At 40.8% G+C, this 25,213-nt stretch overlaps 2 protein-coding genes across 4 annotated transcripts in view; one reads left to right on the top strand and one right to left on the bottom strand.

Annotated features, from left to right (window-relative positions):
- Nucleotides 1–25,213, bottom strand: part of ZNF215 (zinc finger protein 215) — a 151,792-nt gene that overhangs the window by 45,137 nt on the left and 81,442 nt on the right. The window lies entirely within an intron of this gene.
- On the top strand, nucleotides 16,194–23,516 carry OR6A2 (olfactory receptor family 6 subfamily A member 2). The gene is given in 2 exon segments (XM_073808565.1): nucleotides 16,194–16,951; nucleotides 16,953–23,516. Coding segments are annotated over 2 exon segments (981 nt in total). The 5' UTR covers nucleotides 16,194–16,202; the 3' UTR covers nucleotides 17,185–23,516.

Raw genomic sequence — 25,213 nt, 5'->3', positions numbered from 1 at the left:
GTTATTTGTCCAGTGTCTTACAGCTACTCAGGAAGAGAGTCAGGATTACAACCCAGGCATTTTGGCTTCAGAGTTTACACTTTTACACATTAAGAAGACTTACTTCTGTACCCTTTGCACTTACTACTTATTTGTCTTGGAATGCCTATCTCACATACAATCTTAAACCTTGGCTCCCATTCCCTCCTATACTTCTTACTTTGCTACTACTTCTAACCATTATGCATGTATTATTACCTACTGTCCTAATGTTTATATGTCTGCTCCCCACTGGACTGAAAGTTCTTACGCTTGGATTGAGCTGGGTTCAGTAACCGTTACTGCGGTTTTACCGAATCTTTCAGTATTTATTATATTACTTTAAACACACACTATATTGTATTCTCTTTGAGAAACTGGAAACTAAATTCTTGACCTCTCTCACAGCCATGCCTCTACAGCCATATATGCTTGTCCTCCTTACTTTACCATTTCAGTGAAAGGTATCTCTATCAACATGATTGCTCATGCAAGAAATATGAGTATAGGCCTTGACACCTTTTCAATCCTAAACCATCACCAGCTTTTCCCTGATCTTCTGCCATTCCTATACCAGTCTCTCTTTACATTCTTGCCACTTAACAATAAATTATCTACCCAGTAGACATAATTATCTTTTTTTTTAAATTGTCCCTTGCTTAATATTTTTCAGTGGTGGTCCACTGCATTTAGATTAATATCTAAAATCTATCACATGGTCAAAAAGAAGTTCTGAATGGTCTGACTTCTTCTTACCTGTACAGTCAATTTTTACCTCTCTTGTCCTTATTCACAAACATTGTTTTTCCTGGTTTCAGTGTCAGGGTAAGACTGACCTCACATGAGTTGGGAAGTATTCCCTCCTCATATATTTTGTAAACGGTTGTGAAGGATTGGTATTGATTCTTTTTTTTTTTTTTTTTTTTTGCGGTACACGGGCCTCTCACTGCTGTGGCCTCTCCCCTTTCAGAGCACAGGCTCCGGACGCTCAGGCTCAGCGGCCATGGCTCACAGGCCCAGCCGCTCCGCAGCATGTGGGATCTTCCCGGGCCGGGGCACGAACCCGTGTCCCCCGCATTGGCAGGCGGACTCTCAACCACTGCGCCACCAGGGAAGCCCTGATTCTTTTTTAAATGTTTGGTAGAATTCACCAGTGAAGCCATCTAGTCCTCGACTTTTGGTTTTGGGGGTTTTTGATTACTGATTCAATCTCCTAGCTGGTGATTGGCCTGTTCAGAGTTTCTATAGCTTCATGAATCAGTCTTGGTAGACTGTATGTTTCTGAAAATTTATCCATTTCTTCTTCCACCCATTTGTCCAGTTTGTTGGCATATGAGTGCTTGTAGTAATCCCTTACGAGCCTTTGTATTTCTGTAGTATCAGTTGTAACATCTCCCCTTTCATTTCTGATTTTGAGTCCTCTTTTTTTTTCTTGGGGAGTCTAGCTAAAGATTTGCCAATTTAGTGTTTCTTTTCAAGAAACAAGCTCTTAGTTTCTTTGATCTTTTGTATTATCTTTTTGCCTCTATTTCACTTATTTCCACTCTGATCTTTGTTATTTCCCTCCTTCTACTAACTTTGGGCTTCATTTGTTCTTCTTTTTCTAGTTCCTTGAGGTTCAAAGTTAGGCTGTTTATTTGAGACCTTTCTTGTTTCTTATTATAGCCATTTATTGCTATGAACTTCCCACTTGGAAATTCTTTTGCTGCATTCTATAAGTTTTTTTATGTGTATTTCCATTTCCATTTGTCTCAAGGTATTTCTTAAAATTTTTTCTTTATATATTTTTTTGATCCATTGGTTGTTCAGTAGCATGGTGTTTAATCTCCATATATTTGTGAATTTTCCAGTTTTCTTCTTGTAACTGGTTTCTAGTTTCATACTACTGTGGTCAGAAAAGATGCTTGATATAATTTCAATATTCTTATATTTATTAAGACTTGTTTTGTGCCCTAACATATGAAGTATCCTTGAGCATGTTCCATGTGCACTTGAGAAGAATGTGTATTTTGTTGTTTTTCGATGGAATGTTCTCTATGTGTGTGTTAAGTCTATCCAGTCTATGATGTTATTTAAAGCCAATGTTCCCTTATTGATTTTCTATCTGAGTGATCTATCCATTGATGAAGTTGGGATATTAAAGTCCCCTACTATTATTGTATAGCTGTTGATTTCTCTCTTAAGGTCTTTTAATTTTTGCTTTATATATTTTGGTATTCCTAGCTGGGCGCATAAATATTTACAAATATTGTTGGATTGAGCCCTTTATCATTATGTGATGACCTTCTTTGTCTCTTATTACATTCATCTCTGGGGAGATTCCTATAATCCAAATGTTACTCTGCTTGATGTGCCCTTTAAGTTCCTTAAGCTATCTCCATTCTTTTTCATTCTCTTTTCTTTTTGCTGCTCTGACTGAATTCCACTAACCTATCTTTGAGTTCACTGATCCTTTCTTACATTTCATCTAGTCTGTTTTTGAGACCCTTTAGTATAATTTTCACTTCAGTTAACGTATTCTTCAGTTCTGTGACTTCTGTTTGCTACTTTAAAAATTCTTTTTCTCTTTGTTTAAATTCTCACTTTGTTCAGCCATTTTTCTCCTGAGCCCAGTGAGCATCTTTATGACTATTATTTTAAATTTTATCAGGTAAATAACTTATCTCCATTTCATAAGGTCTTTTTTTCTGAGGTTTTATCTTGCTCTTCATTTGGAACATATCCCGCTTTTTCTTCATTTTCCTTGGCTCTGTGTGGGGTTTTACACATTAGATAAAACAGCCACCTCGCTCAGTCTGAAGGAGTGGCATCATATAGGAGATAAAACTTATTGTTCAATGCTGCTCTAGCTCTTGGCTGTCTCTCAAACCCTTGTGATTGTCCAAGCAACCTACTTTATTGTTAGTGGGCTCCCAGTAGTTGAGGGTATGCCAAGAGCCATCAGAGTCCCAAAGGGGAGAATCCCTATTAGCACCTAGATTCAGGTTAATTGGAAGTCAGACCTGTAGGCAGCAACTTTTAAAGCATTCAAACATACATCTTTCAGAAGAAGACTGGGAGATGAACATTTCTATCTGCTCCCTCTGCGTTGAGTTTTGGAGTGATAACCAGTTCAGAACTGCTTTTTGTTTACTACCATCCCACTGAACCCATGAACACATGTCTCACTGGCCACCAGAGCCAGGCTATCAAGGGATGTATCCTCTGGGTGGCAGTCACAAATGTCAGTGTACCAGATGTGTATACAAGTTTTCTCAGAGACACTGATGGCCTGCAGGAGGAGCAGAGGGAGAAGGCAAAGATGACACCTGCTAGATTCCCCAATCTCTGGAGAGGACTGTAGTCAGCCCTTCAACATGTGTTTAATTAGAAGCCTACCCCCTAAGCCACAGCTATGAAGATAAGCTTATTGTCCTCTTTCCGAGAAAGACAGGGGTGCATTTCAGTCTGCTGCCTCTGTACTGTGCCCCAGGGGGCAGTAGCCAGTTAAGAAATGTTTCTCCATTTTTTAGAGTCCTAGGGATCCATGAACATAAGAACTACTGGCCAGCAGAGCCAGGCAATCCAGGGGCTTTCCCTGGGTGGCAGCCACAGCACCTGGGGCAACAGACATGGGCAGAGACTCCTTTCTGGGAGATACTGGTGACCTGGAGTGTGGTGGATGGAGAGTGTGAAGATAGTGCCTGCCCTCCAAGGTCTCTGAAGAGGATCACCGTTGGCCCTTAAAAGTGTTTTTAATTAGAAGCCTGCCCTTCAGTTCAAAGCCTTAAGATAAGCTAATACGCTTCTTCCACCGAAAGACTGGGTGCCTTAGTCTGTTGACTCTCTGCTGTGCCCTGAGGTGTAGCTGGTTAAGAACTGCTTCTTTGTTTGTTACAGTCCAATGGGACCCATGAACCTAAGCCCCACGGGCCACCAGGTAATCAAGGGGTATCCCCCGGGCATCAGTCACAAAAACCAGGGCACTAGACATGTGCACTCCTTTCTGCGAGATACTGGTGATCTGGAGCGCAGCAGAGGGAGAGCTCAAAGATACATCCTACTGTCTGAGGTCTCTGAAGAGGATTACAGCGGGCCTTTAGATGTGTGTTTAATAGGAAGCCTGCCCCTCAGGCTGCGTCTATGAAGATAAGCTAACAGGCTTCTTTTACAGAAAGACTGGGCACATTAGTCTATTGCCTTTCTGCTGTGCCTTGGGAGGTAGCCAGTTAAGAACTCCTTCTCTGTTTACTGCAGACCTACGGGACCTTAGAGCATAAGCCTTGCTGGCCACCAGAACCAGGTGACCAAGAGGTGTCCTCTGGGTGACAACCCTCAAAAATCAGGGTACCAGACAAGTACATAAGCTCCTTCTCAAGAGATACCTGTGAGCTGGAGTGAGGCAGAGGGAGAGTGCAAAGATGGCACGCGCTGGCCTCCTCTTTGGAGAGAGATGTGTGTTAAATTACACACTTGCCCCTCAGGCTAATGTTTTAAGACAAGCAAATAGGCCTACTTCACAGAGAGCCTGAGCACTTTTCAGCTGCCTCAGTGCCTCTGAGCTCTTTTCAGGGCCCTTTTTCTGGGCCTTGGGGCTGTGGGGTGGGTGAGGCTGCATGGACCTTTGAAGAACTGTTTCTCAGATTGCTATAGCCTTGTGGGTCTCATGGATACAAGCCCTGTTGGCTTTTTTTTTTTTTTTTTTGCGGAACGCGGGCCTCTCACTGTTGTGACCTCTCCCGTTGCGGAGCACAGGCTCTGGACGCGCAGGCTCAGCGGCCATGGCTCACGGGCCCAGCCGCTCCGCGGCATGTGGGATCTTCCTGGACCGGGGTATGAACCCGTGTCCCCTGCATCGGCAGGCGGACTCTCAACCACTGCGTCACTAGGGAAGCCCGTCCTGTTGGCTTTTGAAGCTACGTGTTCTGGGGGCTTGTCTCTCAGGTGCAGGTCTTAAAATGGGATGGCTGGTGTGGAGTTAAAACCCTTCACTCCTCAGGGAGAAACTTGGGGTTGTGAGTTCCCTCCCAACTGTGGTCACAGTGCTGAGGGTGGGGTTTATGGCAAGATTTTGTCTCAGCTGCTCCTAGCTTTCCTTCTTTCTTTCTTTCTTTCTTCCTCCCTTCCTTCCTTTCTTTCTTTCTTCCTTCCTTTCTTGCTTGCTTTCTTGCTCTAATCTACAGTAACAATCTCTGTCTCTTAATAGGAATATTTAGTCTACTTCTGTTAAATATTTATTCTAAATATGGGAAATATTTTAATCTACAAGTATTTTTTGTCATGATAGGTGTCATAAAGTAATACTATTCATTTATCATCAATAACCCACAAAGTAAATTTTGTAGACATAAAGATCACTATATAATGATTCCCTAATTACATTCAAGTAATTGCTTATTATTGTGAAAATTTTTCAGTATAAAATTCAAGTTCTGTTAAAATAGATTAAACTTAGAAATTTTGATATAGTTGGGTGTGTGTCTGCCAATTTTTTTCTTCTCTTTTGTTATTTCACCTATGGCTATAAATTATTTGTTTCTTTGTTTATGTGTTTGCTCTAGGGTTTACCATATGCATCCTTAACATGTAGCAATCTACCCTGAAGAAACATAACTGTTCATGTATAATGTAACATTTTATAAAAGTGAACTTCCATTTACATCTCTTTCTTTTGTCATACATACATTTTGTCATACATTTTACTCATACATTCTCTATGAATTACACAACACATTGTTATTATTTTCGCTATAAAAGTTGATTGCCCATTTTTACTGATTCCACCAAGCACAACTAAAAAGCCCTGGATATTATATATAAAACAAACATAAGACTCTGAAAGGTAGAAAAAAGAAGGCGAGTAGGTAGGAACATTGTGGACCAAGGAATGAAAAGGTAGTGGGTTCCCTGGGTTTGTTTTTGGCTTCATATATCCTAGGCCTGTTATTGGAGAAGTCAGAAATCTGAAGATCTAACATGTACGAACAAAAAATCCCAAACCAAAATGTGCTCTCTATAGCCAGATGACCCAGAAAGGGGGCAACCTAGCAAGACAGAAATGTTTTAGATGATAACCACTCTACTTCATCCAAACACAATAGGAAAAACTGTGGTTAAATCCAGGGGAGCCTAGACTTCCACCCTCACCAGGCTGGGTGGGAGCCAGGAATTTCACCCCCACTGCCACCAGGTGTCAGTGGAGAGCCTAGACTTCCACACCCATTGAGCAGTAATAAGGCGCCTGTCTCTTTAATGCTTACGTTGTGTCAGAAGATGCCTAGTGGAGAATCAGAACTCAGAATCAACAAAAAAGTCTAGAACTAACAGTGGGTTCAGAAAGATCACAGGATACAAAATAAACATATATAAAAATCAAGTGTAATTCTATGCAGTTGCAATGGACACAAAGACACTGAAATTAATAACACAATATTTAGTTGGTGTACATCTAAAAATATATTTACAAGACTTGTGTGCTGAAAAATACACAATGCTGACGAAGAAAATGAATGAAGATCTAAATAAAAGGAGAAACATACTGTGTTCATGGACTGGAATGTTGAAGTAGTAATGATGTCAATTCTCCCTAAATTGATATACAAGTTTAATGCAGTTTATCTCAAAATCAGAGCAAGATTTTTTTTGCCACATGAAAACTTCTACATAAATGTTTATAGCAGCTTTATTCATAACAGCATAAACTGGAAACAACCCAGATGTTCTTCAGCTGGCGTATGTTTAAACAAACTAAGTACATCCAGCATGTAGCATTACTCAGCAATACAAAAAAAAAAAAAAAGAACTATTGATACACACAACAAACTGAAATGAATCTTTAGAGAATCATACTAAGAAAAAAAGCCCATTTCAAGTGATTATATAATGTATGAATCCATTTATAGAACATTTCTGAAATGACAAATTATAGAAATGGAGAACAGATAGTAGTTAACAGGGCTTAAGGAAAGGATATGGGCAGGAGAGAAACGGGTCTGCCTGTAAAAGGGCAAAATGAGGACTCTTGTGATGAAGATATTCTGTATCCGGCCTATTACCATGTGAATACCGTGTTTGTGATAAAGTACTATAGTTTCACAACATGTTACTATGTGGGAAACTGGGCAAAGGGTACATGGAATCTTTCTATAGTATTTCTTATAACTACTGAGTAGTTTTTAGTTTAGTACTCTTATTTTTCTTGAGTATAATCATATATGCAAATAATATTTTGCATCTACCTTTTAAATATTATTCACTTTTTTCAGGTTGTATCTTATTGACAAAAAGTACCAAAGCAACATGAGATAATGGGGATAAAGAATATTTTTGCCATCTTCTGTTTTAATAAGAACATATCTAGTATTTTTTCCCTTGGCATATGCATTTGGTTATAAATAGGTATGTATTCCATAAGCCCTTAGCTGTGATTCAAAAATCCAAGCAGCTTTGGAAACAGCATTTTTTCCTAAGTTTGGGGTCTTAACACATTGGATGAAAAATCTGTTGTGAACTGATTATTTATAATCTTTATTTATTCTACATTGTATAGTCATACATTATTTTGCTATAGAGATATTGATGCATTTGATTATAGAATACTGCTTCAGAACTCTCTGGAGGTGATAGGAAACGTATGGTGTATGCAGCATATTACCTTTCTAAAACCTGAAAAATTCAAGTGCCCCATTTTTTTTTGGATAAAGAAATTTAAACCTGTATTTTTTTTTATCTTAAGGACATATCCCCTTTATCCTCATGAGTGTTTATCAAATGGATTTAACAGTGTATATATTGAATGATTATAGCTTTTTAAATTTAGCCTATTGGTGTGGTCGGTTGGCTGATAATAATCACCAAAGGCAAACTGACAACAACCTCGAAATCTAAATGAGGTGTGCAAATATTCCTCATTTAAACAATACTACCACATCAACCAAATCAATGCTAATTCAAACAGCTGCTGGGTTTGATCGTTTTTCAACTAACAGCATAGTATGGCAATAATATTTATGCACATACATATTTTCCTTTGTTCAAAATAGGGTATATGGGACTTCCCTTGTGGTCCAGCAGTTAAGACTCAGCGCTCCCAATGCAGGGGGCCCAGGTTCAATCCCTGGTCGGGGAACTAGATCTCGCATGCTGCAACTAAAGATCCCACATGAGGCAACGAAGATCTCATGTGCCACAACTAACAGCCAGCGCAGGCAAATAAATAAATAAATAAAAACAACAAAAACAAACAAACAAAATAGGGTTTACTACAATGTCTATGGCGCAGTATTTCACTCAAAATCAGGTTTTTAAGAGCATTTGTAGATATTTTATGTTCTGCCCCTCTTCACTGCTACATCATTTTTTTATGGTAACTTCCTCTTGACTATCTCAATATTTTTTTCTGTTCCTGGAGAACTGAGTTTTGTTCTTATCATGGGGTCAGTGAGGCTTATGGACAGCACACTAATCCAGACAATGAAAACTGCCCAGTCACACTCATTTTGTTCCGATTATTCAAACTTTAGGAACAGCTTCCTCCCAGTTACTGATGAGAATCTCTTAAACTCAGAATCTCAAAGAACCTTCTCTTAATCTCCAGTGTTCCCACTGATAATTCCACTCCAGTTTCAACAGACTCAGATTCAACAAATATTTCTTGAACACTAGTTAACATTTTTTGAGGAAAACTGTGCTCCAGGTGCTGTTCTAAGAAACTTCTATCCATATATTTATTTAATCTTCACAATTCTGTGAGATGGATATTAGAATTATTCCCATTTCACAGAGAAGAAAACAGAGGCACAGAGATGTTAAATAATTTTTTCAAGTCTCATAGTTGAACACAAGCAGCGTGATGGTGGAGCCCACATTATTTTAATTTTTTTTCCTTTTAAAAACTTGAAAAAAATTTTATGCAATCTTTGGATATGTACTATTCTATTGTATATAAATACCACATCTTCTTTATCTTCTTTATCCATTAATCTGTTGATGAACACTTAGGTTGCTTCAATATCTTGGCAATTTTAAATAATGCTGCTATGAACACTGGGGTGCATGTGTCTTTTAAAATTAGTATTTTTGGGTTTTTTTCGGATATATACCCAGGAATGGAAATACTGGGTCATATGGTAGTTCTATTTTCAGTTTTTTGAGACACCTCCATACTGCTTTCCTCAGTGGCTACACCAATTTACATTCCATCCAACAGTGTACAAGTGTTCCCATTTCTCCACATCTTTGCCAACATGTGTATTTGCATTCTTTTTGATGATAGCCATCCTGAAAGGTGTGAGATGATATCTCACTGTGGTTTTGGTTTTCATTTCCCTGATGATTAACGATGTTGAGCATCTTTTCATGTGCCTGTTGGCCATCTACATTTTTTTCTTTGGAAAAGTGTCTATTCAGTTTTTCTGCCCAATTTTTTTTTTTTTTTTTTTGCGGTATGCGGACCTCTCACTGTTGCGGCCTTTCCCGTTGCGGAGCACAGGCTCCGTACGCGCAGGCCCAGCGGCCATGGCCCACGGGCCTAGCCGCTCCACGGCATGCGGGATCCTCTCGGACCGGGGCACAAACCCGTGCCCCCTGCATCGGCAGGCGCACTCCCAAAAACTGCGCCACCAGGGATGCCCTGCCCATTTTTTAATCGGGTTGTTTAAACATCCTGGAATAGATAGTTCAGAACAAAAACTTTTAGAAGATGTGCAGAAATAGGAGATGACTGGGGACTGTTGTCTCCCAACACAGGAAGCCAAGCCTGTGCTACACACACATGCACACACACTTGTGAAGCTATTATAATTTCAGCATTCGTGTAAATGTTGTCTCTATTAATTTTCAGAGTAGTGTTTTTTCACTTTCAATTATATATTTGAGGGTTATTATAGAGCTTTTTCTTTTTAATTGTTTACTTCTGTCAATTAAATATGTACACAATTTTTTTAATGTTTTTTTTATTGGGGTATAGTTGTTTTACAATGTTGTGTTAGTTTCTACTGTACAGTGGAGTTCCCTGCGCTATACAGCAGGTTCTCATTTGTTATCTATTCTATACATATTAGTGTAATATTAGTGTGTATATGTTAATCCCAATCTCCCAATTCATCCCACCCCCACTTTCCCCCACTTGGTGTCCACACGTTTGTTCTCTACATCTGTGTCTCTATTTCTGCCTTGCAAACCAGTTCATCTGTACCATTTTTCTAGATTCCATGTATGAGTTAATACGTGATATTTTTCTCTTTCTGACTTAACTTCATTCTGTATGACAGTCTCGGTCCATCTGTGTGTCTACAAATGACCCAATTTCGTTCCTCTTTATGGTTGAGTAATATTCCATTGTATATATGTACCACATCTTCTTTATCCACTCATCTGTCGATGGACATTTCAGTTGCTTCCACGACCTGGCTATTGTAAATAGTGTTGCAATGAACATTGGGGTGCATGTGTCTTTTTGAATTATGGTTTTCTCAGGGTATATGCCCAGTAGTGGGATTGCTGGGTCATATGGTAATTCTATTTTTAGTTTTTTAAGGAACCTCCATACTGTTCTCCATAGTGGCTGTATCAATTTACGTTCAGTGGAGCCCACGTTATTAACCTCTACATACACTGCTTACTAGGGACTGAGATTGTGCCAAACCTTTTCACAAATTTTGTTTTATTTAATCCTCAAAACATCTGTAGTATATGTTATTATCATTTTATGGAAAATAAACTGATATATAACAAAATCCTTGATTAAACAGAATATCAATTACAAACGTGGAACTAAACCCCAGAAACTTTCAATTCAGTGCTTCTTCTATGACATCATGTAATTAAAGGGATGTTACCCACATGGATTCAGGAGATAAAGGAAGAAACTGGGTAGCACTGTTGAGACCCTATCATGTTCCAAGCACTGGATACATATCACTTCATTTATTCCTCTCAACAACTTTGTGAGGTATATTATTTCCATTTTACAGGTTAGGAATCTAAGGCTCAAAAAACGTAAGTAACTTGCTTAAGATTACAAAATTGAGCCAGAATATAAGCCTAGATTGGCCTGGCCTAAAGTCAAAGGCTTTCTTTTGAGCATGAATGTGGCAGGATGGAAAGAGGGAAGGAGAAGGCAAGGGAAGAAGCTACGAGGTAGTAGGGGTAGACACCCTCTGCTTCATGTAAACTTCTATTTCCTACTTCCCAAACACACCTTTTCCTGTCTTCTTCCCCAGTCTTTTTTTTTTCTTGTATCTCTAGTGGCCTCTTGGGCTCTGGATTTAGAATCATTCTAAAACATCAGAAGGAGGAGGGCAAAATGGGGACTACAGAGGGGAGGTACAAGATAAAAGAAACTTTCCTGGTGTGGCAGTGTTCTCTGATCATGGGAGGAAGAGAAGGTGGAGTCTCTGCAGCATCTTTCTTTGTCTTGATGCTTCAACTTTCTTTCATATACACTCTCTAAGTCTTTTCCTCACCAACTGGTCATCTTGGGAGGACCCGGAGTCAAAGACATCTGAATAAAGTAAGTGGATTCTGTTATCTGCTTCATTCCTCTTCAACGGTCAAGTCTCCCATGTTTTCTTTCTGTCCAATACACCCATCTTCCTAGTCCCCTCTACACCTAATAAAACCCAAACCCTTATCAGCATTTCTCATGTCTGGTCCATTCTGATACTTAAACCAATATGACTTTCTTTATCTCTTCCACTCATAGCTTGTTTCTGTATTCATTCATGCTCTGCCTAGCCTCCCTACAGTTTTTATGATCTCCCATTCCTAATTATATCCTTTCTGTATTATACTTATCTTCTCTCATTGAATCTCTTGTCAATATAGCACATTTATTTTACCCAAATATCATCCATTTTATCAACAAAAGTTCCAATTTCTTTGCTCTTACTCTAACTTCCTTACATTTTATCTTGTCTCTGTGGGTCTGCCAATTCTTCTATATTCAATGTCTGTTTTCCTTACATATTATTCCAATTCTGTCAGATTTTCTGGTAACTGATTTAAGTTCTCTACTCTTGATCATTTCCACCCAACTCCTTTTTACATTTTGCTCTCTTTATATTTGATTCCTATCATTTGCAATTCATCTAGTCTGCCCATATCATTCCTTTCTCAATTTTCCCCTCCATCCATGCATCTATGCAACCATTATAACACGTTTACTATTTAGTTGCTAAAGCAGACCCTAAAATAAGAACTATTGTCAAAAGAAGAGATGGAAATACCAGTAAATAATCTATATCGGTAGGAATATGGGTAGTTTTGGAAGGTGATAACCAAGAAATTGAAATGTGAAAGATAAATAATTCCTAGGTGTAGTTTTGACAGAAGGAAGAGTATGTGCAAATCATAGAGTTAGAGAATATCACAACATGTTTAGAAAAAGGAAAATAGTAGGCAATGACTGGATTACTGTAGGACAGTTAAAAGGAAATACACATTTGACACATTATTGAGGGATTTTGTATGTGCTCCCCCAAATCAAATGCTCTTGGAGTCAAATTTCTACATAAAATTTCACTCAAGAAACAAGTGGAAATTAGATTGAAAGAAGTTGAGGTTGGGGGAAAAAGACCAGGCAATAGCCTATTGAAATAAAGTCAAGAAATAACAAGGACGTGACTGGTATAAAGGACTAGGAGGAAGGCAGCAGAAATAGGACAGGAGAAAGGGGACAAATTTAGGAGATAATTAAAGAGGAAGTTTAGATAAAACCTGGATTAGTTGTGAGTGGGATGTGGGGTTGGGGTGGGGAGGATAGGTATAGAAGATATAGGGAAATTCTGGATCTCCAGTACAGTATATACTGCAGAGAAACTAGTACCATTCATTGTGATAGAGGAAGAACAGGCTTAGACAATTTTTTCGAGACATATTGTATTTGACGGACCCATGTGGCATCAAGGGAATTATATCCACTCTTTGCTATACCATTAAGGATGTATGTGGCCACTTTGGCATATAGTACCTCTTTTATATCTACCTGAGCAGTAGCAGCAGTGATACAGCTAGTAAATGATATATGGGCTTTCACGAGCTCTCATGGGAACAGTAATGGGAGGAACCCATTACCAAATCAGTGAAAAGGAAAAGAAAGAAAGGACAACTAATGGTTCTATGAGGAGATGCCACATGAGTCAAGATTTGAAGGTTAAGGAAGAGTTAGGTGATAAACATGCTGTATGTCAAGAGCTGCAGGGTGTAAGATACAATGTAGGTCGTGACAAGAGGTAAGGTTTTGATGACAGCAGTATCAGGTCATGAAGTACTTATGCCTTGTTAAATAGCTTGAACATGGTTGTGTAGACAATGTGGTACTATGGAAGGTTTTAAGTAGGGTAGTGAAATGCTCAGATTTGAGCATTAGGGGAGATACTACAGGTAGTGAGACCAATTAGGAGGCTAATTTTTTTTTTCAAGTGTGTAGAACATCAAATGTGAAGGCAGAGACAGAGAAGATTAACAGATAAGCAGAAAGGTCTGAGGCCAACAAGGTCAAATAAACAGTTAATGGCATATGAGGCAGGTATTGAGGATAAAGGATCAAAGCTAAGGTTATGAATAACAATTGTAGTTTAGAGGTTCCCATATGAAGCTAGTATATGGCGTAAGAATAGGTGTGGCAGATTAAACTTTCAGGGATGAGAAGACAAAGATATGTCTCTACCACCAGACTATGAGCTCCGTGAAGACTTAGTACATGTGTTATTTACCTTTTTCTGTACCACAACTCTTAGTCTGTGGTCTGGGCCATATTTGATCCAGCAATACTTTTGAAATAAATAAATGGTGGGTGTGGAAAGTAAGGTTGGGAGTGATGGGAAATGTAAGCCAGGGATATGGCATTTTGTAATTGCATTAAAGTACTCTAGTACTGAGAGGAATGCCAAGGTCTCAAGTACTGGGTAATGCTCAAGTTTTGCTCACAGAGCATAAAGAGAAGAGGAACTCAGGTATAAAGTCATCTGCAGTTTTGATGTTTTCAGATTCCATATATAACTGAGACACACAGTATTTGCCGTTCTCTCTCTGGCTTATTTTACTTAACATAATGCCCTCAAGATCCAACCATCTTGTCACAAATGGCGGAATTTCCTTCTTTTTTATGGCTAAATAACAATGCATTGTATATGTATATATTTTCTTTATCCTTTCATTGATTGATGGACAGTTAAGTTGTTTCCACGTCTTGGCTACTCGTAGAAACAGAAAGTAGAATAGTGGTTGTCAGAGGCTGAAGGCTGGGGAAAATGGCAGATGTTGGTCAAAGGGTACTAACTTTGAGCTGTAAGGTAAGTTCTGGGGATCTAATGTAGAGCATGATGACTATAGGTAATAATACTATATTGTATACCTGAAGGTTGCTGTGAGCGTAGAGCTTTAGTGTTTTTACCGTAACAACAAAATGGTAATTGTGTGAGGTAAAGGATGTGTTAATTAATGTGGTAAAGACTTCACAATATATACTTCTATCAAATCATCACATTGCACACCTTAACTTTCCAATGTTATATATCAATTATATCTCAATAAAGCTGGGAAAAAAATCATTAGCAAGTTGAAGCTTGATGTGTGAGCACATTCTGCCCCTGTTAATCTCAAAGGAACAGGCCTAAGACTAAAAAGTAAAGACTCTCCTGAGGGAAAGTAGCCCCCAGTTGTTCATCTGGTTCTCCCCCATTCTTTCTAATCTTTATACTCCCCGTCCAATGCTATGATCATACAGGGACACTAGGGTGACAATAACCCTTTCTTCATACCAACTCGCACGTGGATATGTCAGATCCACATCTGATCCAGTAGAGGCTTGAAGTTTTGAAGGGGCAAATTATATTTTTGATACCAAGGTAAACAAAGAGAGTACTCTACTAAATGTATGCTTTTGTATTGATCTTGTTACAGTCAAAGTAACCAAACAAGGAGGCTGCTGAACTGAAGTGGTTCTCACGCTTTAGTAGCCTACATGAGCAAACCAAACCTTACGCCAGAGTCAATTGCAAATGCACTTATATCCAAAACAACAAAATTTAAGAACTAATCACAAACATCCAACTAGGCTTTCCCAAATAAGGCAACCACTCAAGCTATAGCCAATCAAATAATGTCCTTGCATTGCTTCAGCCTCTGCTCTATGAAAGCTCTGCCCCTAGCTTTTGACAGTGGAGTGCTCCTAACCATTTTCAGTTAGGCACTGCCCGATATAAATCGATGTTGCTCAAATAAACTATTGAAAATTTTAATGTCACTTGGTTTAGTTGTTAGGGATACTAAAGGAAGGTGTTCTACTCTCATTCCAAGATAGTTAGCACAACCTTCAGAACTGAAGGAATTCTCAGTTCTTCAGAAATCCAGAATCCACTTCCTAATATGATTTCCACATGGGTCCCACATCCTCCTCTTAAGTACAAGGTTATGTAGGACTTTCATTCTATAGGTGCCATAACCTCCTTGGGTTCTACTTTTTCCCTCTTCCTTGCAGGAGGAAATTGCATCCCTAGCTGAGCCCCAGAGACCCTCCGTTCTGGGTGTAAATACAGGATGTATCTTACAGTCCCTCCTTCATGTTGCCTGAATATTTTAGAAGCTCTGAGGTTCTGACTTCCTGCTTCCATCTCTTACTATCTGTGTGAGCTGGAACAAGTCACTTAATCTCTATATGCATCAGTTCCCTTAGGTGTTAAGTGGGGTTGATAACAGTACTTACTCATAGGGTGAAGATTAGGTGGATTAATATCTACAAATTTTTCAGAATAGTTCCTGTACTAATAACACATAGTAAACACTTAATTGTGTTATATGTTACTGTTATTCATCCACTGTGTAACTTATTTCCTCAAAACAGAGTCATAATCCAGCTCATAGACAAACTCTCACTTCAGGGCAGCCCAGACTCTTAATATTTTGGTTTTGATCTGTGTTTTTAAGGGACCAACTGGTGCTTATCAATACACACTTCTCCAAGGGCCAGAATACACTCCTATCCTATCCCAATACAAAGTAGCTTATTTTTGTCCACTTTTATCTTAGCTCATTCCCAGATTACAGAAGAGAACAACGGCCTCAGCTCAGCGATGAATTATACGCACTACACACGTTGCATTCTACTAATACAAACCCAGCGAAAGGAAGTCTGGGTTCTTGCTGCTGCTGCCTCCTGAGGACACTCTATTCTCTTCTGAAGAGCAGCAGGCATGACTGACACCATGGAGAGGAAGAACCAGAGTGGGAGAGTGAGTGAGTCTGTGTTGCTGGGCTTCCCAGCTCCTGTGCCACTGCGGGCACTATTATTTGCCCTTCTTCTGCTGGCCCATGTGTTGGTGCTGACTGAGAACACACTCATCATTATGGCAATCAGGAACTACCCCAGCCTCCACAAACCCATGTACTTCTTTCTGGCCAACATGTCCTTCCTGGAGATTTGGTACGTTACCATCACTATTCCCAAGATGCTAGCTGGCTTTGTTGGCTCCAAACAGGGCCATGGGCAGCTAATCTCCTTTGAGGGCTGCATGACGCAGCTCTACTTTTTCCTGGGCCTGGGATGCACTGAGTGTGTCCTCCTTGCAATTATGGCTTATGATTGTTATGTGGCCATCTGCCGTCCTCTCCACTACCCTGTCATTGTCAGTGGCCGGCTGTGTGTGCAGCTGGTAGCTGGCTCCTGGGCTGGAGGTTTTGGCATCTCCATGGTCAAAGTTTTTCTCATTTCTCACCTCTCGTACTGTGGCCCCAACAACATCAACCACTTTTTCTGTGATGTCTCCCCATTGCTCAACCTTTCATGCACTGACATGTCCACAGCAGAGCTTACAGACTTTGTCCTGGCCATTTTCATACTGCTGAGGCCACTCTCTGTCACCAGGGCCTCCTATATGGCCATCACCAGTGCTGTGATGTGCATTCCCTCAGCTTCTGGGCTCCATAAAGCCTTTTCCACCTGTGCCTCTCACCTCTGTTGTGGTCATCTTCTATGCAGTCAGTATCTTCATCTATGCCCGCCCAAAGGCAATCTCAGCTTTTGACACCGACAAGCTGGTGCCTGTACTCTACACTGTCATTGTACCACTGCTCAACCCTATCATTTACTGCTTGCACAACCAAGAGGTAAAGAGAGCCTTACGCCGTACTCTGCGCCTATACCAGGGCCGTGATGCTAAGCCTGGGAAAGCTAGCAGAGTTGGGTAGAAGGGAGGTGTTAAATCTTAGATAATGCTCTTAAACTTAGGATCTATGTCTTCTATAAAGTCCAGAGGAGCTCTTAGAGCCTAAATTAGGGACTAGAGTTTCAAAGCTTCCACCAAAGAACTAGTTTAGGAGGAAGAGAGGTGGATTACAAGCTAGAAATTGGATTTCTTCCAGACAAGGTCTTAACATACAGGCTAGAAGTTGATCCCACGTTGTCTGCTCTGTTGTAATTTACGTAGAGCAGGTTCATGACTCATGCATCCTGGTGGGGTGGAAAGGGATGACTATGAGCACAAGGCATGACTGAACTTGAATATTTAAAGCAAAAAGAAAAAATGCAGAACTAGCATCTCTCTAAATGGCTCTTCCTGGGTTTGTTACTGGGTTTTAGTTCTGAGGCAGAAGATACAGAAAAGGGAAGTGGAAGGAGGAAGCCATTCAAGGAAACACAGGCTTCATTATGGAAAAGCATCAGGAGACTTCTGGATGAGATCTCTTCTAGCCGGAGGACACCAACTGTAGCCTATGATGTAGTGGGGCCCCATGTGATCACCTAGTGTGAATTACAAGGCAAGGAGATAGGAAACTATCTATCTGGATTTTTGTATTGGCAACATATCACCTCCTGGACTACAGGGGTTTAGAGCTTCATTTCCTGATTTACCGAAGTCAGTGCCCACACTGAACTAGTGGAGTGGCTGATTGCAGTTGTATATTTAATCTTCAGTCTCTCTAATTAGACTATAAGCTCCATGGAACTAGGGATCACATTTGTTTGTTCATCATTTTATTACCAGGGCCCAGAATAGTATCTAGCACATGGTAGCTATAAAGAAATATAATAAATGAATATAATTTGGAGCCATGGGAGAGAGGGGGAAGATGGCAGAAGAGTAAGATGCAGAGATCACCTTCCTCCCCACAGATACATCAGAAATACATCTACACGTGGAACAACTCCTACAGAACACCTACTGAACGCTGGCAGAAGACCTCAGACCTCCCAAAAGGCAAGAAACTCCCCCACGTACCTGGGTAGGGCAAAAGAAAAAAAAAGAAAAAACAGAGACAAAAGAATAGGGATGGGACCTGCACCAGTGGGAGGGAGCTGGGAAGGAGGAAAGGTTTCCACACACTAAAAGCCCCTTCTCGGGCAGAGACTGCGGGTGGCGGAGGGGGTAAGCTTCGGAGCCATGGAGGAGAGCGCAGCAACAGGGGTGCAGAGGGCAAAGCGGAGAGATTCCCGCACAGAGGATCGGTGCTGACCAGCACTCACCAGCCCGAGAGGCTTGTCTGCTCACCCGCCGGGGCGGGCAAGCCTGGGATCTGAGGCTCGGGCTTCAGTCGGAGCCCAGGGAGAGGACTGGGGTCAGCGGAGTGAACACAGCCTGCAGGGGGTTAGTGCGCCACAGCTAGCTGAGAGGGAGTCCGGGAAAAAGTCTGGACCTGCCGAAGAGGCAAGAGACGTTTTCTTCCCTGTTTGTTTCCTGGTGCGCGAGGAGAGGGGATTAAGAGCGCTGCTTAAAGGAGCTCCAGAGACGGGCGCGAGCCGGGGCTAACAGCGCGGACCCCGGAGGCGGATCCCAGAGACGGGCATGAGACGCTAAGGCTGCTGCTGCCGCCACCAAGAAGCCTGTGTGCGAGCACAGGTCACTCTCCACACCTCCCTTCCGGGGAGCCTGTGCAGCCAGCCACTGCCAGGGTCCCGGGATCCAGGGACAACTTCCCCGGGAGAATGCACGGCGCGCCTCAGGCTGGTGCAACGTCATGCCGGCCTCTGCAGCCGCAGGCTCGCCCCGCACTCCGTACCCCTCCCTCCCCCCGGCCTGAGTGAGCCAGAGCCCCCGAATCAGCGACTCCTTTAACCCCGTCCTGTCTGAGCGAAGAACAGACACCCTCCAGTGACCTACATGCACAGGCGGCGCCAAAACCAAAGCTGAACCCCGGGAGCTGTGCGAACAAAGAATAGAAAGGGAACTCTCTCCCAGCAGCCTCAGGAGCAGCGGATTAAATCTCCACCATCAACTTGATGTACCCTGCATCTGTGGAATACTTGAATAGACAATGAATCATCCCAAATTGAGGAGGTGGACTTTGGGAGCAAGATTTATTATTTTTTTCCCCTTTTCCTCTTTTTGTGAGTGTGTATGTGTATGCTTGTGTGTGAGATTTTGTCTGTATAGCTTTGCTTTCACCATTTGTCCGAGGGTTCTATCCGTCCTTTTTTTTTTTCCTTAAAAAAAATTTTTTTTCTTAATAATTATTTTTTTATTTTAATAACTTTTTAAAATTTTACCTTACTTTATTTTATTTTATCCTCTTTCTTTCTTTCTACTTTTTCTCCCTTTTATTCTGAGCCGTGTGGATGAAAGGCTCTTGGTGCTGCAGCCAGGAGTCAGTGCTGTGCCTCTGAGGTGGGAGAGCCAACTTCAGGACACTGGTCCACAAGAGACCTCCCAGCTCCACGTAATACCAAACGGTAAATATCTCCCAGAGATCTCCATCTCAACACCAACACCCAGCTTCACTCAACGACCAGCAAGCTACAGTGCTGGACACCCTATGCCAAACAACTAGCAAGACAGGAACACAACCCCACCCATTAGCAGAAAGGCTGCCTAAAATCATAATAAGTCCACAGACACCCCAAAACACACCACCAGACGTGGACCTGCCCACCAGAAAGACAAGATCCAGCCTCATCCACCAGAACACAGGCACTAGTCCCCTCCACCAGGAAGCCTACACAACCCACTGAACCAACTTTAGCCACTGGGGGCAGACACCAAAAACAACAGGAACTACAAACCTGCAGCCTGAAAAAAGGAGACCCCAAACACAGTAAGATAAGCAAAATGAGAAGACAGAAAAACACACAGCAAATGAAGGAGCAAGATAAAAACCCACCAGACCTAACAAATGAAGAGGAAATAGGCAGTCTACCTGAAAAAGAATTCAGAATAATGATAGTAAAGATGATCCAAAATCTTGGAAATAGAATAGACAAAATGCAAAAAACATTTAACAAGGACCTAGAAGAACTAAAGATGAAACAAGCAACGATGAACAACACAATAAATGAAATTAAAAATACTCTAGAAGGCATCAATAGCAGAATAACTGAGGCAGAAAAATGGATAAGTGACCTGGAAGATAAAATAGTGGAAATAACTACTGCAGAGAGAATAAAGAAAAAAGTATGAAAACAACTGAGGACAGTATCAGAGACCTCTGGGACAACATTAAACGCACCAACATTCGAATTATAGGGGTTCCAGAAGAAGAAGAGAAAAAGAAAGGGACTGAGAAAATATTTGAAGAGATTATAGTTGAAAACTTCCCTAATATGGGAAAGGAAACAGTTAATCAAGTCCAGGAAGCACAGAGAGTCCCATACAGGATAAACCCAAGGAGAAACACGCCAAGACACATATTACTCAAACTGGCAAAAATTAAATACAAAGCCATGGACTCTTTGTTTACTATAGCACTCCCAACTTCTTTCCTCCCTCTGTAAAAGCATTCTCCTTCCCTTGCTGTGTGGGGAGATGCACATGGCTTGCCATGGTTGCCAATCTCAAATTGCAATTCTCTGCTAATCCTGAATAAGCCCATCTTTGCTGGAGAAATATCTGGCAGTTTATTTATTTTAGGCCAACATTTTGGTGGCCCGTATAAGAACCAGAGAAGACCCCTGAAGGCTGTGGAGATGGTGAGTCAACAGGTGCCATAGCCACAGTTGACCCCACAGGCTCACTGCTTTTCTCACTGACCCTGGAGTTTGAAGGTATTTCTTTCTCCTGCATCTGAGCTTATGCTCTCTTTGCGTCTGAAGCTCTCAAGGCATTGTTCAGGATTTACGTTGAGGTTTAACATTCCCATTAAGGCCTTGTTCTCTATGCCAGTACTCATTTGGTACTTTGTTCTGATTTGAGATTAGACAGTTTCAACTGAAGCTGACTGTGAAGCCACAGTCCCATTTCTTCTTATCATGGATTTGATAACAAGAGAAAGTTCCACTTTGGACTAAGTAAAAACCCAGTGTAACTGAGCAGGACCCTGCCATGTCCCCTGTCACTTGTTTGTAGAAAAACTTTAGCCTCCTAGGCCTTGCCCAAGTTCCAAAGAGTAAATTTAATCAGAGAACTGAGAAAATACAGAAACGAAGGGAAACAGTCAAGCAAGACAAGACAATAATAGTTTAGCCATGCAACAAAGTCAAGGACTTTTGTTCCTCTCAAAGGCTATATATAATATCTGAGCCATATCTTGAGCTGTTTTGCAGATACTGAAACCACGACCAGGTAGAAGAAGTTAACTGCATGCTGACCACAAGCACGCAGACCCAGAACAGTTGGTACCATAAGGTTGATGATGTTCACTTCCAATTACCTCACCACCAACCAATCAGAAGAAAGTCCACAAGCTGATCAGGCACCCTGCAACACTCTCACTCACCCTGTCTTTAAAAACCCTTCCCTTAAATCCATTGGGGAGTTCTGGTCTTTTGAGCATTAGCTGCCCATACTCCTTGCTTGGCCTTGCAATAAATGCTTCAATTCTCTTCACCACAGCCAGGTGTCAGTATATCGAGTTTACTGTGCATGGGCAAGCAGACCCAAGTTTGGTTCAGTAACACCAGTCCTCCTGGAGACTCTAAAATGCCCATTCCTCACCACTGTTGGTCCACTGACAAAATGATGGCATTCATGAATCAATATTGGTGGGAAAGAGTAACAAGGTTGCAAAGAGTGCCTACCTCACTTGTTCCACTTGTCCAAAGTGCAACGCAAGGAAGTCTGTTTGAACTGTTACTAAACAATTTAAACTGCCTAATGGATCATTTGAGGTCTGGTCAATATATTTCATACAACTTCCTCTGTCTAATGGGTAGAAATATGTTTTAGTCATGATCTGTATATCTTCACACTAGACTGAAGCCTCCCCTTGCAGAAAGGCCTTTTCTCTGGCCAAAGTCCTTCTGGAAAAGATAATCCCTACCTAGGAAACTCCTCTCAAACTTAATAATGACCAAGAAACTCATTTTACTGGACAGATACTTCAACAACTATGCTGGTTTTACAACATATTCACTTTGCTTATCACCCTCAATGCTCTGGTTTAGTCAAACAAACTAACAGCATTATTGAGATTCAATTTGCAAAATTTGTACAGGCCCTCCAAATACCTTGGCCAATATCATTGCTGTTGGTCCTTCTACATTTCAGATCTACCCTTTTTGGAACTCATAAGCTCTCACCCTTTGAGAGAGTCACAGGATGCCCAATGCACTTGGCTCCTGATTCTTTTGATCCAAAACTGATAAAAGGAGAGATACTCTGATATTGCAAAGGCCTAATTGCTTCTATTAAAAATAACCATATTTTGGTACATCAATCATTTCATAGTGCACTCTCAAGAGACAAAGATCTTAAGCATCAAAGTTTGCAACCTGGAGACTTCATCTTTTGGAAAAGATACCTCCAGAAGAGGTCTCTTCAACCTAGTTGGAGAGGTCTCTTTCAGGCACTGCTAACCAATCCTTGTGTCACCAAACTCCAAGGAATAGATAGACTCTTGGATTCACATGACATATGTAAAGAAAGCATCAAATCCTGATTGGACAGCACATCAACTGGTGACCTGAAAGTAAAGATTTCACAGAACTGAATCAGATGACATTGGATGAGACAGTTTTCCCAAGATATCCAGATTAGGTTTGTTGGAAGTTTGTCACCAAACCTTTGATGATGACGTAAAACTTCAGATGACCTCCAATGTCTATGATCTTGATAACATATGGGCTTCAGATAAAAAGTGCCTGAGAGTTCTCCCTCTTACCCCTCGTTACTCAGATGTGACTCCAATAGGTTTCCAATCTGTGCACTTTCCCTCCAATGTGAGACCCTACACTCACAGTACACTTACAGGAAGAAAGGTGCTTCCTGGCACAGATGGGCAAAAAAGCCACTGAAATTGGAAAACCTGACTCGATCAGCAATGCTTTCAGAGAAAAATCTTGATAAAAAGGGGAAAAGTGTAAAACAAATAATAAACAGCAACCTCAATTAAACAGAGTCAGAAGACCAAAGAGGAAGCTCTCACACTCTGGGACAATAGCAGAGTCCAACAGGAAGAAGGAAGATTCCTCTTTGTTCCTGTCAAGGACTCAAAATGAAAAGCCATGGATCCTTTGTTTACTATGGCCTTCCCAACTTCCTTGCTCCTTCTATAAAAGTATTCTCCTTCCCTTACTGTGTGGGGACTTGCATGTGGCTTGCCAAAGATGCAGACCCCAAACTGCAATTCTCTGCTGATCCTGAATAAACCCATCTTTGTTGGAGAAATATCTTGCAGTCTATTTCTTTCAGGTCAGCACTTTTTAATAGTTCATTTAAGTTATTATTAGGTGTTTATATCAATTTTATACAACACCCTATTGAATTTTTCCTTCCAAACAAATTATAAATTACATTTTATGGTGGAAAGTGCTAAGGTAAAAAACACATCAGGGATGAAAAGGGTAAGGGATTAAGAGATACAAACTACTATGTATAAAATAAATAAGCAAAAAGGATATATTGTACAGCAGAGGGAAATATGGCCATTATTTTGTAATAAGTTTAAATTGAGTATAACCTATAAAAATACTGAATCACTGTATTGTACACCAGAAACTAATATAATATTGTAAATCAACTATACTTCAAAAAAATACATCAGGGAAGAGAAATAGAAAGGGAATAGCAAGCATAGGGTGGCAACTTCACATAAAGTGATTAGAAAGGCCTTTCTGAGAAAGTTATATTGAATTAAAGACCTAAAGGAATTGAAAGAGGGAGTCATTCAGTTATCTGAGAGAAGAGCATTCTGAACGAAGATAACAGCAAGTTTAAAATTCCTTAGAAGGGAATGTGCCAGATGTATTTGAGATGTTAGTACAGGAAGCTTTGACTTTACAGGAAAGTCTGGTTTCGTTTTGCTGTCTGACCTCACGTTCCACAGGACACAAGAAAAAGATTTCAGATTTAGACAGGGGCATGAGATATAGTCAAAAGGAGGCTGTTTAAATCGTATGAGAATTTAACATACAGAGGTATATGCTGAACTGTACGCCGTGGGTTTCTTTTATCAAGCATAGAGATGAAGGACATAAGCATATACCGTGTATATTAGTTGCCTAGGGCTACAGTAACAAAGTACCACAGACTGGGTGGCTTAAAACAACAGAAATTCATTGTCTCAAGTTTCTGGAGGCTAGAAGTTCAAAATCAAGGTGTCAGCAGAGCCATCCTTTATCTGAAACCGGTAGGGAAGAATCTTCCTTTGCCTCTTCAAATTTTTTGGTGATTTGCTGGCAACCTTTGGCATTCCCGGACTTGCAGTTACAGCACCTCAATCTCTGCCTCCATCATCCCATGGTATTCTGCCTGTGTGTCTCTTTCTCCTCTTCTGACAAGGATACCAGTTATATTGGATTAAGGGCCACCCTACTCCAATATGACCTCATCTTAACTAATTACATCTGGAATCACCCTATTTCCAAATAAGGTCACCTTCTGAGCAACTGGGGGGGGGGGTGAGGATTTATTAACGTATCTTTTAGGGGACACAATTCAACCCATAAATCTGGGGTTAACTGTTTAGGCTCAAGGCAGAGAGTGACGGCAGAGTTGTGAGTTTGGGAAACTTCTGAGAAGTAAAGGGATCTTGCCAAAATAACACAGAGCTCTGGGGCTCCTTCTCCACTTGTGCAGGTGGAAGCACTGAAGTCAAGAGGACAGAAAGTTTTTCTTCACGTACTTGGTAAATCTGACCACCCCTAGAAGAAACAGTGACTCCAAGATCTAGTCTGCAGGAAAACTATTGCTTCAAGTTATATTTTTAATTAAGAAATATTTATCATTTCAATAAGTTATACTTCCCAAGAAAGCTAGTAATGATATTTGTGACAGTTTAAAGTGGCTACTTCTCAGTGTCATTCAAAGACATGACTTCCTCTTCTACCAAACATGTCTTTGAATCATAC

Source organism: Tursiops truncatus, chromosome 8 (assembly GCF_011762595.2).
Source record: "Tursiops truncatus isolate mTurTru1 chromosome 8, mTurTru1.mat.Y, whole genome shotgun sequence".
Lineage (NCBI taxonomy): Eukaryota > Metazoa > Chordata > Mammalia > Artiodactyla > Delphinidae > Tursiops > Tursiops truncatus.
Note: the sequence above shows the minus strand (reverse complement) of the source record. Positions and strands in the feature narration are given on the sequence as shown.